The 12,500-nt window shown below is 41.7% G+C and overlaps 2 protein-coding genes and 1 pseudogene across 5 annotated transcripts in view; 1 reads left to right on the plus strand and 2 right to left on the minus strand.

Moving 5' to 3' along the window:
- LOC137967747 (serine/threonine-protein phosphatase 6 regulatory ankyrin repeat subunit C-like) overlaps positions 1–12,500 on the minus strand; it is a 193,769-nt gene that overhangs the window by 46,584 nt on the left and 134,685 nt on the right. The window lies entirely within an intron of this gene.
- LOC137967426 (uncharacterized) lies at positions 3,398–4,945 on the plus strand (annotated as a pseudogene).
- LOC137967752 (perforin-like protein 1) overlaps positions 5,820–12,500 on the minus strand; it is a 32,510-nt gene continuing 25,829 nt past the window's right edge. For 2 of the 3 annotated variants that reach the window (XM_068814317.1, XM_068814318.1), the window contains 3 exons: positions 10,259–10,576; positions 9,219–9,956; positions 5,823–8,018 (listed from right to left, as the gene is read on the minus strand). In XM_068814317.1, coding sequence (XP_068670418.1) covers positions 7,489–8,018; positions 9,219–9,956; positions 10,259–10,576 — 1,586 coding nt within the window. In that variant the 3' untranslated portion in view covers positions 5,823–7,488. Of the gene's footprint in view, positions 8,019–9,218; positions 9,957–10,258; positions 10,577–12,500 lie in introns of all 3 variants that reach the window. The other variant, XM_068814319.1, reaches the window with a different exon arrangement.

Here is a 12,500-nt window from a genome sequence, read left to right on the forward strand (position 1 = left end):
CACTGTGGTATTGAAATGCCTACATGGGTTAGCTCCGGACTATTTAGCATCGAAATTTTTCTGAACGAAATACAAGCTGCAATTTGAGGGACTCCGAGAACAAACTTAATGTTAAATTGGCACGCACAAATTATCTTTAAAGTAGTTTTAGTTATAGTGGCACCACAGTGTGGAATCGCCTTCCTTGTGAAGCTAGGTCACGGAATAGCTCTAGTCGTTCAAACGCGCAATTAGCAAAGCTCTATGAGGCACGGCATTCACGGAAAGTAGCTTTTTAATATGGTGCAGTTTATAGTTAGTTCTAGTTGTGTAGTTATAGTTTTGATCATTCTGTAAATAGCTGATGAATTGCCCGTGGTTAAATAATTAAAAGCTTCATTCATTCGTTCATACATTGTGGCAATTAGACCTTTGTGGCAAGTGAGGCTGATGCAACATCTTGACCTGTTGTTGAGAGCGCAGGCTAAGAGAAACGATGGGATCTGGGAACGAGAATGGGGTCAGTGTAATCTGTTTGTCGTGATTCGATTTAGGATTGGGAGAGAAGCCAACGGATGGGATTAGATCTAATCCCTTTTTTCTGACAAGAATAAATGTGGCGTGCATAATAGACATTACTATGGTCTACTTTTTGTAATCTGTCGTCTCTATCGGGGTCAACGGCAGCGTCTTCGCACTGGGTGATTGCTTGATCTGTCTGTCTGTCGCGAGAGTCGGCGCGGAGCTTGGGGAAAGCCAGAGAGATTCCGAGTACGTTGATAACAATACCCAGGGAAAGAACATTATGCTAAACTAGCTTGAAAAAATACATTCTTTGCCCGTTCAATCAGCCATTATCACTTTTTTTTTTTTTATAGCTTGAGCTGCCTGTAATATATAAAGCAATCAAGCCGCAAAAGTAAACTCCTTGGAAATGACGGCCCTCCGGTGGAAAATTGTAAGACATACGAGAAGCTTCTTGTTCTGTAGCGGGAGAATCAGCACCAACTTTTTGATGGTTTCATTGTCTGCTTTGGCAACGTTTTGCATTCAACAGCCTGACGCTTCATTTGCTATGGTTCCACCAATGGCTAAGCTCCACCATCTCGTAAACGTCAGTTCGGCAAACTCGTCACTACTTTAAAAAATATTTCCAAATTTCGTATCTTACGAGCACACGGATTTCATACGATGTCTAAGAATAGCTTGTTGTTTTCCACAACTGCTGCTATCATCGCTCGAAAATATCTGGGAGAATTTGTGCGAACGTATATTTCCTTCCTATCGGAGGGCTTAAACAGATTCTCGGAAGAAACCAGGCTTGCCAGGCTGATTAGCATTTCAAACTCTGAATTAGCCTTCGTGAGCCCAACGCCCAACCTCGTTCCCAGCGTTTTTCTTCACCTAGAGTATATTTTCAGTTCAAAATGGCGACATCCGATTGAACACTGCTATTGACTATTCTCACCATCCCATAATGCAATACGTTTTGTGGAGTATTTACATAAAAACAATACAAGTTATTCACTCTTGGGACTGTATCATGCTTAAGTGAACTGAATATTCATTGTTTTAATGCAAATACGACCCCCCCTCCCCTCCCAAAATGACCTGTATCTCATGGGATTGGTGAAAAAAGAAGCGAATTTGCAAATATTTGTAACATGCATGCGTATTAAGTTAATAGCTATGCACGCGCGCACACTGGGAGGAAATGTTCACTCGCGCACAAAATAATTCAACATGTTGACTATTCGGCGCCGATGGATAACACGAGTGAACATTAGTGCTCAAAACTCCACCGCACACTGAGGAAACTTGCTTACGCCAACACTCACGAGTGAAACTTTGCTAAGCTGATAGCTCTAGTGTGCGGTGGGCTTTAAGTTGCATAGCGAGTGGGGCTGAGGAATCGGTAGTCACACAAAAACAGCTGCACTCCCATAGCACAGCACCTTTCAACACGAATTCTGACTACACTACAACGAGCTTCGAGTAAAAATTTATTTGGGATGTGTCAGTCAGCCGTAGAAAATACTAGACAATCCTATTACAAATGCAAGACAAGCCTACTATAATAACTAAAGTTAAACATAATCTCATAGAAGTTGTGCTACGCTAGATACGAAAAACCACTCAAAAGCCACCTTCAGAAGTGGCCAAAAACATGTAGAAATGTATTCCTGGTCTGATACAGCAGCACAAAATCCCGAGGAAAGGGTGAAAACAGCACATAATAAAAAAGTAAACAGACAAAGAGACTGAGCGACCTAGAATGACATCGAGCGTTAGCCCTTCGTCGCTCTGACGTCGCTCTGATGAAGGGCTAACGCTCGAAACGTCAGCTTTTAGAGGCCAATTTACATTATCAACTCCGTTGATAAAACCAAATTTTTGCATACTACTTCCCCACCGACGCAGCACCACAGTTTCTTTAGAAACTACCCCCTTCATTCATTTCTAGAATGACATCGCCCGCCAAAACCGTTAAATACCGTGACCCGTAACGAGCCTCCCCATCGTGCCGTCAGAATATCAATTTCTTAATAAATCATTCAGTCATTCAATCGCCAGAAATTACATATTCTGACTGCACTACAACGAGCTTCGAGTGAAAGTTTATTAAGGATGTGTCAGTCAGCCGTACAAATGCAAGAAAATCCTACTAGAGACAAAGAAAGGGAAAAGAGCAAGCAGAGTTACAATCAAGTTAAATACCAAGCTTCTTAGAGATCGATATCCTAAATACCAAGCTGTCGTCCACGTATCCATCCTTAGCAGAGACCGACCTCCCTCATCCGTGCCCCTGGAAAAGCCTATCGGGCACTCCTACATTAGAGGCAGCAGACGCGCCGCCCGCCCTTAAGGAGTGGGTATTAAATGCAACCATGCCCGGAACAATATCCTTAAAACAAGTCTCAAAATATTATCTGATGGCAGAATAGGTTATCTGTTTGTTAGAAGAAACCACTGTATGGCCTGGCCTAGTCTTAGAGCCCGGAAATCGTAATGAAGCGACTCTAGAGGAAACCGTTGTAGCCTGGACAAATAACGATTGAGAAACAGGGCACGAGATCATGCTATTAACACTTTATGAAATTACTACTTGATTTTCTTTCCTACGCTGATCGGTCTTGCTTGCATCAGTATCGATAGTCATATATCCATCGCGGAAGGCAATATCTTTATAATTGATATGAAGAACTTCTAAAATTCAAAAAAGCCCGCAAATGCAAGGATAAATAGGCACACGTTCCTTAGCTCAAGTAAATTATCTAAGTTAGAGCCCTCTACTAGCTTGTTAATCATGTCTGGCGAAACAGGGTCCTTTCCGTTTACCAAACAGGTTCCAATTTAATAGACTCTTTGCGGCTTTGCATGTCGAGAGCTCGAGTCTGGTCACCAGTACTGGTGGCGCATGTCCGAGAGTCTGGTCACCAGTACACCTGTGGTTGACCAATTTATCTCAGATCATGCTGCTGTTCGATGTCGGCTCGCGCCACCCAGGCCTGGTCTCCTGGTTAACACCATCAGCTATCGGAAAAGCAAGTCTAACGACATTGACCAATTGAAAGAAGATATAAAGCAGACTGCCCTCTGTATAAGAGAAGCAACAACTAAAGCCGCGGCTACAAGAGCGATTTTTGTCTCGCGCCGGTGATGCGATTTTTTTTCAGATTTTGTTGCGCCGCCTGTGCGCCAATGTGGTTACACTTGTGACAAATTTTGGCGACAAATTGAAGGCCGCGCGAATCGCATATTTCAAGAGACCTGGGCATTATAAACAGACATTTCTAATTTAATTTCATTGGCTAAATAGTCTTTAGTCGCGTCGCAAGCGCGGGCAAAAAGTTGCAGGAGGGCTACACGGGCAACTATATCTGCGATTTTGTCGCGAAAGTTTCAACTCTGGCGACTTTTTTCTTGCGAATTTTTCACCTGTCGCGTCGCCAGTTCAAGGGTGGCTACACGTGCGATTTTCATCTTGCGCTTGCGAGACGACAAAGATTGAAAAAATCGCATCACCAGCGAGAGCAAAAAATCGCTCGTGTAGCCGCGGCTTAATGCCGATAACCTAAATAACTATGCGAAGGAGTACAACACCACTCTCTCCGAACTCCTCGATCGGCATGCGCCAGAAAGTACTTGGACTAGGGTGACTCGACCAGTAGTTCCATGGTACAATGAAGATATTGATCAGACTAAGCGCGCCCGCAGGAAAGCTGAACGCAAATGGAGAGAACGACACTTCCATCAGACTTTGCAGATTACAAAAAGAATCGGAACTATGCCACGAACCTAATGAACAAAGCTAGACAAGAATTCTATTCTCAGTTCGTTGAAGAGAATAGTTATAACCAGAAAAAGCTGTTTAATAACTCAAACAAGCTGCTCGGCGAGCGCAAACAGTTGCGCTTTCCTGAGCACACAAACAAGACCGTGTTGGCGAATGATATCGGGAGGTATTTCGTACGCAAAATAGAGCGCATTCGTTCGGACATCTACATCCACAAGATCAGGATCTTGTACCTCCAGACAGTGTTACGAACAGAACGCTAAACTCTTGTAACAATCTTAGTGAGCGAAATGTTAGTGACTTGATTAACAATTCTGCGAAGAAGTCTTGTGTCCTAGATCCGATGCCTACTTGTCTGATCTATCACTCTCTTGACGTGATGCTGCCGGAATGGTGAAGGCATCCCTGTCTACGGGGCACTTCCCAGATGAATGGAGGGAAGCTGTTGTGAACCCTTTACTGACAAAAGGTGGGAAGGACTCTGGTCACATAAACCTACGACCAGTCAGTAATCTGCAATTTGTTTCGAAGAATACTGAGAGAGCGGTTTTCAACCAGATTATGCCCACGTAAAAGAAAATGGACTCTTTCCAGAATTACAATCGGCGTACAGAAGTGCCATATAGTACAGAGACGGCACTGTTGAAAATTTTAACGCCATTCTACTAAATAGGAATAGCGAACATGTGTCTTTACTAGTTCTCTTGGACTTAAGTGCTGCATTTGACACGGTGGACCATAATATCCTTCGCCGTCTAGAGGGCGGCTCTTTTGGCGTCACCTACGATGCTCTCAAATGGCTCGACTCTTATTTTAGATTTAACCTTTATACCTATTTCCTTATTTATTTTTTTTCACTTTCTATTGTTAGTTAGCAACACTATTAGTTTATCTATCAATTATACAACTTTTATATCAATTTTAAATAACAGTATTATTAGTTAGCCTTACCAATTTGTCACAAAGCGCGTTAGATCATATATTCATGAATTTCGCGCTATAGAAATAATAAAATTATTATTATATTATTATTGTCTCCAGTCCAAGTTTCTTCTTCATTTCATCTGTCACAGGATGTCGTTCTGCTACTTTATTGAGGTAACCAGAAACATAATCATTCCACAGATGCTCAAGACTTATAAGGTAGGGCAATCCACAATGATTTCAAGAGACTCCATGTTGACAACCAATTAATAAGGATACCGCGTAGTCGTGTTGATAAAATCAGTCAAGGCTCTCACTCCTTTCTGTTTACTTGAGGAAAAGTCACGGGATTTCACAGACGTTTGGACTTGGGGTACTAAAAAGTTGTAGACTATTCCCTCTTGTTCTTTTGTTAGGCCTGATACACTGACTGATTAGGAGCTTGATCAAAGTGTCTGAAAATAAGATTATACCTTGTTCGTGATCAAACGACACCACTAATACAGCCATGTATCATGTTCATGTTAGCAGGACACACGTCCTTACACTCTAAAAAAGGAAGGAAGGAAAATAACTTCAACTGACTCAAAATTCCTACAATGTACACGATAGTCTGTCTACCATAAACACTGGCTATTAAGAAGCACTATTTTTCCTAAGATAAGTGCTCTAAATCGGGGGTGCGGCTTATCCGCGAGAACATCTGGAGGATTCTATAATCACGCTCTCCAAAGAGTCAACCGAAACCCCAGGTTTAAACAATGGCTTCTCTTTCTAGATGTTTAAGAAAATTGAGAATTGGTCATTGCTTTTTAATTAATGTTTGATGGCTCCTAAAGAAGCCGTGTTCACTGGTCTGTTAGCTTACTTTGCATTTGATAACAGATTTTTTACGCAATTTAAGACTGCCTTTCTTGAACAGCTGAGGGTCTGCAAGCAAGGAATCTCCGTTCCACCACAGAGCTGTTTACAGTGTCGCCGCTTGCCGGTCACTTCAGCAGTGATTGATCCACCACGAGCAAGGAAAGGCAAATGCTCCAGTTCTCTAACTTTCAATAAGTGGCCTGGGGCCCGTTTCTTGAAAGTCCCGAAACTTTGCAGGCCATTTTCGGGTGTCACAATTCCCTATGTATCTCAAGAACGGAGAGGATTTGAGACGTCAAACTTTACAGTCAGTTTGCCTTTTGTTACCTTGAATACATGTCAAAAGATCGGCGTTCCTGAACAAGTGGTTAACAGGTTTACAAATGGCTTTTCGGGCACGAAACGTTTTTGGGACTTTCGAGAAACTGTCCCCATTGACTTGTTTGTCCTCCAAATAACCAAGATAAGGTCAATACAGTTTCAAAATGTATATGGAAAGTATTGACTTTATTTAGACATATTATTTTACCAGTGATAAGATCTACAGCTGGTCCAATTCCCGATCCACTCATTGAATTGAAAATACTAACCTTGTCGTTGAAGTGCAAAATTAAGATTTAAATGTGTTTTTCCTAAAATTTGAGTCCCCAAACTCAGGGTGCGGCTTATACGCATGCGCGGCCTATACGCCGGTGTTTGTAGTTTAAGATTGCATTCACCATCAACAGATACAACCCCTCACTCTGTCCATCGGGAATGATGCAAAATAAAAGGCATGCAAAAAGGAACCTTGAAAAAATGTACTTCTAACTTCTCTCGTTAATACTTTCTCTCCTTTTTATACTGCATGTTATGAGTACTATCAGAGAATCGCAACAATCGCGACGAGCGAGAGCGGACAAGTCGACAATTTGATATGGTGAAAAAAAAAAATGACGGCAGTGTTTCATGCGTCTGTCCTATTAGTTACAATGAATTTCGTCATAACATTATCAAAGTAGCTTGCGGACAATGTTATGACGAAATTCATGATCAATAACAGGACAGACGCATGAAAAACTCAAGTCAATTGTTAAATTCAAGTTTCGTTTTCCTTTTCTTCCATTGGAAAAGTCCTATAATCAACCTTACAAATCTATGAGTCTACATACTACATTGACATGATGGCTCTCATCAAAAACATATGTCAAATTACTGCGATGAATATGACTTGGCCAACAAGTGAAAAATGTCTGAAAAATTTGCTTAAACACTAAACAATCTTAGACCCTGTTTCCACTACAAAAGAAAACAAGAAAATTCTGGTGCAACAGTTTTCAGTTATTTGATTCTGACAAGCCTAAGGTACCAGCCATCATCCCCTTGAAAAATCCTGGATCCGCCCCTGCTAAACAAGCAGGGTTCGTCATTGATGTTAAAGCCGGTCACGTATCTTTCCTTTCGCCTGGTACTACTCTACGTTTCCGTCTGTTCCCTTGGACTCGTCCGTTGTCTGTAACGAGATGGTAATCTTTCCACACAAAATACATCCAGGAATACCCTTCCTCATCTTTTTCAACAGCTGCAACCTGCTGTTTTGAATACAGCAAGCAGTTCATGGAGGTCTCACACCAGCTTCCTCCATCACGGTAACAGAAGACAAAGGCTGCACAGAAGGCGTCTTGAGAACAAGACGCATTGCAATCCGTAATGTTACCAGCTATCTCGGAGTGACGTGGCTGCTTATCTGTCTTGACCTTCAAGTTTTCAAAAACAAGAGTGTCCCTTTCTCGCTGTAGCCGTGGCAAGAAAACAACTATTTTAGACGTCGGTTTGTTCTCGATCGATCGTGGTTTTGTGTCCAGAAGTTTACAGCCTCTGGTGTCCGTGGAGTACTGCACTGCAAGACAGTTGTCCTCCAGAAGGCAACTAGCTCGACATCCTGCCTCGTCCATGTTTGTCAAATACCTGTAGCCTGAAATAAAAAAAAGGAACAGAATCTTGGTTACCAGGGAAAAGATGACACAGCATTTTATGTCTTGGAAACTCTTAGGCTTTTCAATACCTATATATCATGAGAACTAACGTATAATCAACTCGTTTTACTACCCATTTAAGGACGTTGCCTACTTTTGTTATTGCGCATACGTTCTGCGCATCTCGAGATACTCGGATGCTTACTAATACAGAGATATTTTTGCGCGGTTTAAAACTATCCGGAGAAAGTACATCTTAGTAAGTACTCTTGGTATCCAAAAAGAAAATTGGGGGTAATCATGCATTTTTCAGAGATAACTAAGCTTCAATTTGCGAAAGAATGCCATACATTGTTTTGTATTTTAAAGCTTTTTACAAATATTATTCATGAATTATCTTTGAAAAATGCGTGGTTACCCCCAATTTTCTTTTTGAATTTCATTAACACTTGCTAAGATCTACATTTCCGGAATGATCACACACCGAGGCAAAAATATCTTTAATTTGTAGGCATCGTCCGTAAGTGAGACAAACGGAAGAGAATTGGAAGATTGAGACACTTTCGTGTAAGATACATGTAAGGCGTCTCGCCTGAGCCTCGTGTATAAGTTGCTTTTGAATAATTGGGCTCGTCCTGAGAAAAGTTGCAAGATTCATATAAGCAGGCCCTCCTCTAGCCATCTATGCCTCCCTTCTACCATTCCCTCTTTTCAATCTGGGGTCGACTTTAGACTCAATGTTTTTGTCATTCCTTGTTATTTACTGCAGATATTAAACAATTTTTGAGCAAAATTTGAGCAATATATATATCGTAATTAGTCAGCGCATGGCAAGCAAATCAACTATAATTTTGCCGAAGCTGAAGAATGAGGGAATTAATTGATCTGCGAAATCACATTTCGTGATAAACGAGTTCAATCATTGTTTTATAATTCGATCTCCAAGTTTTTTTTTCAGATTTAAATCGCTCCCTGCCGTTTTTCACACAGGAACGTGGTTACACTGATTACGAACGAGCAGAATATTATTTGCATCAAGACACATTTAGACGGTATTGCGCATGAGCAGACCATTATTTGTGGACTGTTATTATTATGTTGTCAAATGCGATCTTGGCCTATGAAAGGAAGGGAAAAATGAATTTTAAAAAATAATACTATTTATATAGCAAAGTACAAAACCGAGTGGTAATATTTACCAAATGATGTGACGTCGACGCCTTTAAGAGTTGTCCCCAGATTAATGCTATTATCGCATGAATCTATAAGTCCCTTTTCTTTCAAAATCCGACAATAATTCCTTGAAGTGTTGATCAGCCTCTCTCGCATGGCGTTCAGATCAATCCCAGGAAGATTCTGGGCGTACCTTTCAGTGAAAAGGTCATAGACAGGTGATAGAGAATACTTTGTTGGAACTGGGTTTTCCTTAACAGATGAAGCCCAAGTCATAGCATCGCCATTACTAGGAGGGGCTGCTCCCACAGTGACAGTGCTAGTTTCCACGGACTTTTGAAAGGTGGAAGCGGCAGATCTCTGTTCAGAATCCAATGAAAAGCCCCCTCCAACACTGAACAGACCAGAGTAGCTGGCTTGTGCCTCTACACTGATTGCCTTCTCTCTCAGCTCTTTATATTTCGTTTGGCTGACTTTATGCTGTTTCATGAATCGCGCTCCAAAAGTAACTTCTGACACGTAATGAGTTCCAAAGTATTTTATGAACTGAATGAGGTCATCTTGACTAGCATCTGAGGAAGCCAGTTTGTTCGCCCACCTCACAAATCCTGGATGAAATGGTGGCGGATCGGTGACATCGAGTTTGCTAAAGTAATATCGACACCGAGCTTGTGAAATTATGTACAGGAACTCCCCTGACGACATCTGCGCGACGGATTCTTTGTAGCTTGCGCTGGCAGAAAATTTGAAGCCCCATCCACCTCCTGTGGAAAATCATTTTATATTAGTATCAGTTTTTAAGTTTTTGATTGGTAGTGTGTAAGTTCAAACTTGAAATACGTAAAGGTCGCAATTAAAGCGATCGACAACTTCATTGACTTCCAGTCATTCTAGATCAAAAGAAGATCATCTTTTTGATAGAAGTAACATGATCTTGACGTCTACACTTCTCTATGACGATTGTCAAGATTCATAATTACTCGTTTTTCTGTCCAGAAAAAACTCTCAACGTTAATTATGACGCGGTTAAACTGGGAAGGGTACATGTTCTTGCATGGGGACGCACCTTCAACATTCGCTGCTGCGGCAAGAGATGAGGACATCTCCACTTTGTTTCTTATCACTTTGGACGAAAACGAGGTTACACACGACACATCAGGCACGACGATCAGCCCTTCGGGAACACTGTAGCGACAGTCAGAGGTCTGTCTGCCGGACGAATATTTTGACAGAAAGATGGGGTGAGTGAAGCCAGGATCATGCCCTGATGCCATTGGATATCCTTTTAAAACGTCGTACCCAAAGAACGCGTAATCAATATCTGGAAATGATCGTTTCCAGTGAGCTTCTTGGCATTCTTGAAGACGAGAATCTAGCCGCACTCCTGATGGTAAAATGATATAGGTATAAGTGTATGGATAAAATTAAAAATTAAAAAATTGAAGTTAATCTTAACTTTGGGAATATGAAAAGGACGCTGCAGCGGTGATTGCATGTAAGGCTTTTGTTGGTTGCAAAGATAACGATCTTTTTTTTTTCTTTTAAATAAGACAAAAGTGCAAAACTAAATTAATTGGCAAGTATAGGTGCGTGAAGGCACTAGTGACGATAGAAAGAGGGTCAGTATTATCGATTATAAAAGGACAAAACATGATCTATTTCTTTCTCCATTGAAAAACGTGTGTTGGGATGTTGGCTCAATAAATAGGGCTCAGTGAGCTCAATCCTCTTCGTGCCCTTGGGCGCATAAGGCCATTACCAGGGACCGCCATTGCTTCCTGTCTTTCCAACAGAAAACTCGCCAGCTTCCCCCACATTTAGAGCCTTAGATTAATCTCTGACTCTCTGTATCTCCATCAGGGGTCATCTTGGAGATACTAACCTTCCTCGAGAGCTTGGAATCCGTTTCTGAGTTCAAGCTCAAAAGGCTGCCTTGGTCTCCAGAACTTTGAGTTTGGTGAAATCAATTCGTCTTGCTCTGGTTTCATTTTGTGGAGCTGGTTGTCGCTTCCAAGAACGGCTCCTCTTCGCGCCTTTACGTCTAAAGCGGGTTCTTTTGACTTGCCCTCAATGATGACATGATCCATCCGGGTGTGGGTCTTGCCATCTGGGGATACCCATTTCCTCCTCTGAGGGAGACAGTCCCTCTAATGTCCAAGTTCTTTTCTTCGCACAGGTTGCAAAGGTTGTTTCCCTCGCGCAGGTTGCAAAGCTCACCCCACTGAACTACTTCTTGTTCACCTTACAGAGATATGGAGCAGGTTTGTTGATAGCGGCCTCGCGGTTGCCGTCGCGCTCGTAGACTTTAAGAAAGCTTTTGACCGTGTATCGCAATCGCACCTGTTGGAGAAATTACACAGGCTGATTCGCATCGATGGTCAACTCTACGCCTCGATGAAGAATTATCTGTTGGATAGAAAGCAGTTTACGGTGATAAATGGTAAGGAATCATCGAAAATGCAAGTTAGGTGCGGAGTTCCACAGGGTTAGGTTTTAGGCTCTACTTTGTTTGCGTTGTTCACGAACGATTTACCTTCATCTATTATATCTAGAGATACGTTTATGTACGCTGACGACACTATGGTTTTCTGCAACGGTTGCACGCGAGACGTAGCTTGTAATTTGCTAAATTGTGCACTTGAAGAACTTTTCACCTGGTGTACAAAAAGCTGCTTAACTCCTCATCCTGGCAAATGCGAGGTAATATTACTTTCCAAAGCTCGGCTTAGAGGCCCGCTGTCTGCCATTTATATCAGAAAGGCTATCATAGAATATAAGGCTAAGACCAGACTTCTGGGTGTTACCTTGGATCAAAATCTGAGCTCGATACCTCATCTGCAAAAAGTCATTAAAAATTTCGCAAATATATTGAGCCTCCTGAAGAAATCCAAGTTTCTACGTAGACTTGTGTACGAGTCGTTTTATCTGAAGGTTATCCAGCCATCCATTACGTACGCGTTGCCTGTGTGGAGAGTGTAAGTCAGACGGACTTATTTAAGTCATTGAAAAGACAACATTGTCGTGCCGCCAGGATCATTTTTGGTTTTCCATTGGACATGCCAACCTGCAGATGTTTTAGCTACTGTAAAGTGGAACACCTTAATGCATCAATATAAACTTTCTATAAGCTTTTTTACAAAGGTTTCTATGGTATGCTTCCATACGCTTTAGCTGAACAGTTGATAACCCACAGCAACACATCTGTTTCAAGAATGAAAAATGGGTTGATAGCTCTGAGGTTTGCCTCAAAATACAGTCAAAACGTCATTGCCTATAGAGGGACTGTCCTCTGAAACGCCATAGGTCGT

Source organism: Montipora foliosa, chromosome 8 (assembly GCF_036669935.1).
Source record: "Montipora foliosa isolate CH-2021 chromosome 8, ASM3666993v2, whole genome shotgun sequence".
Classification (NCBI taxonomy): Eukaryota; Metazoa; Cnidaria; class Anthozoa; order Scleractinia; family Acroporidae; genus Montipora; species Montipora foliosa.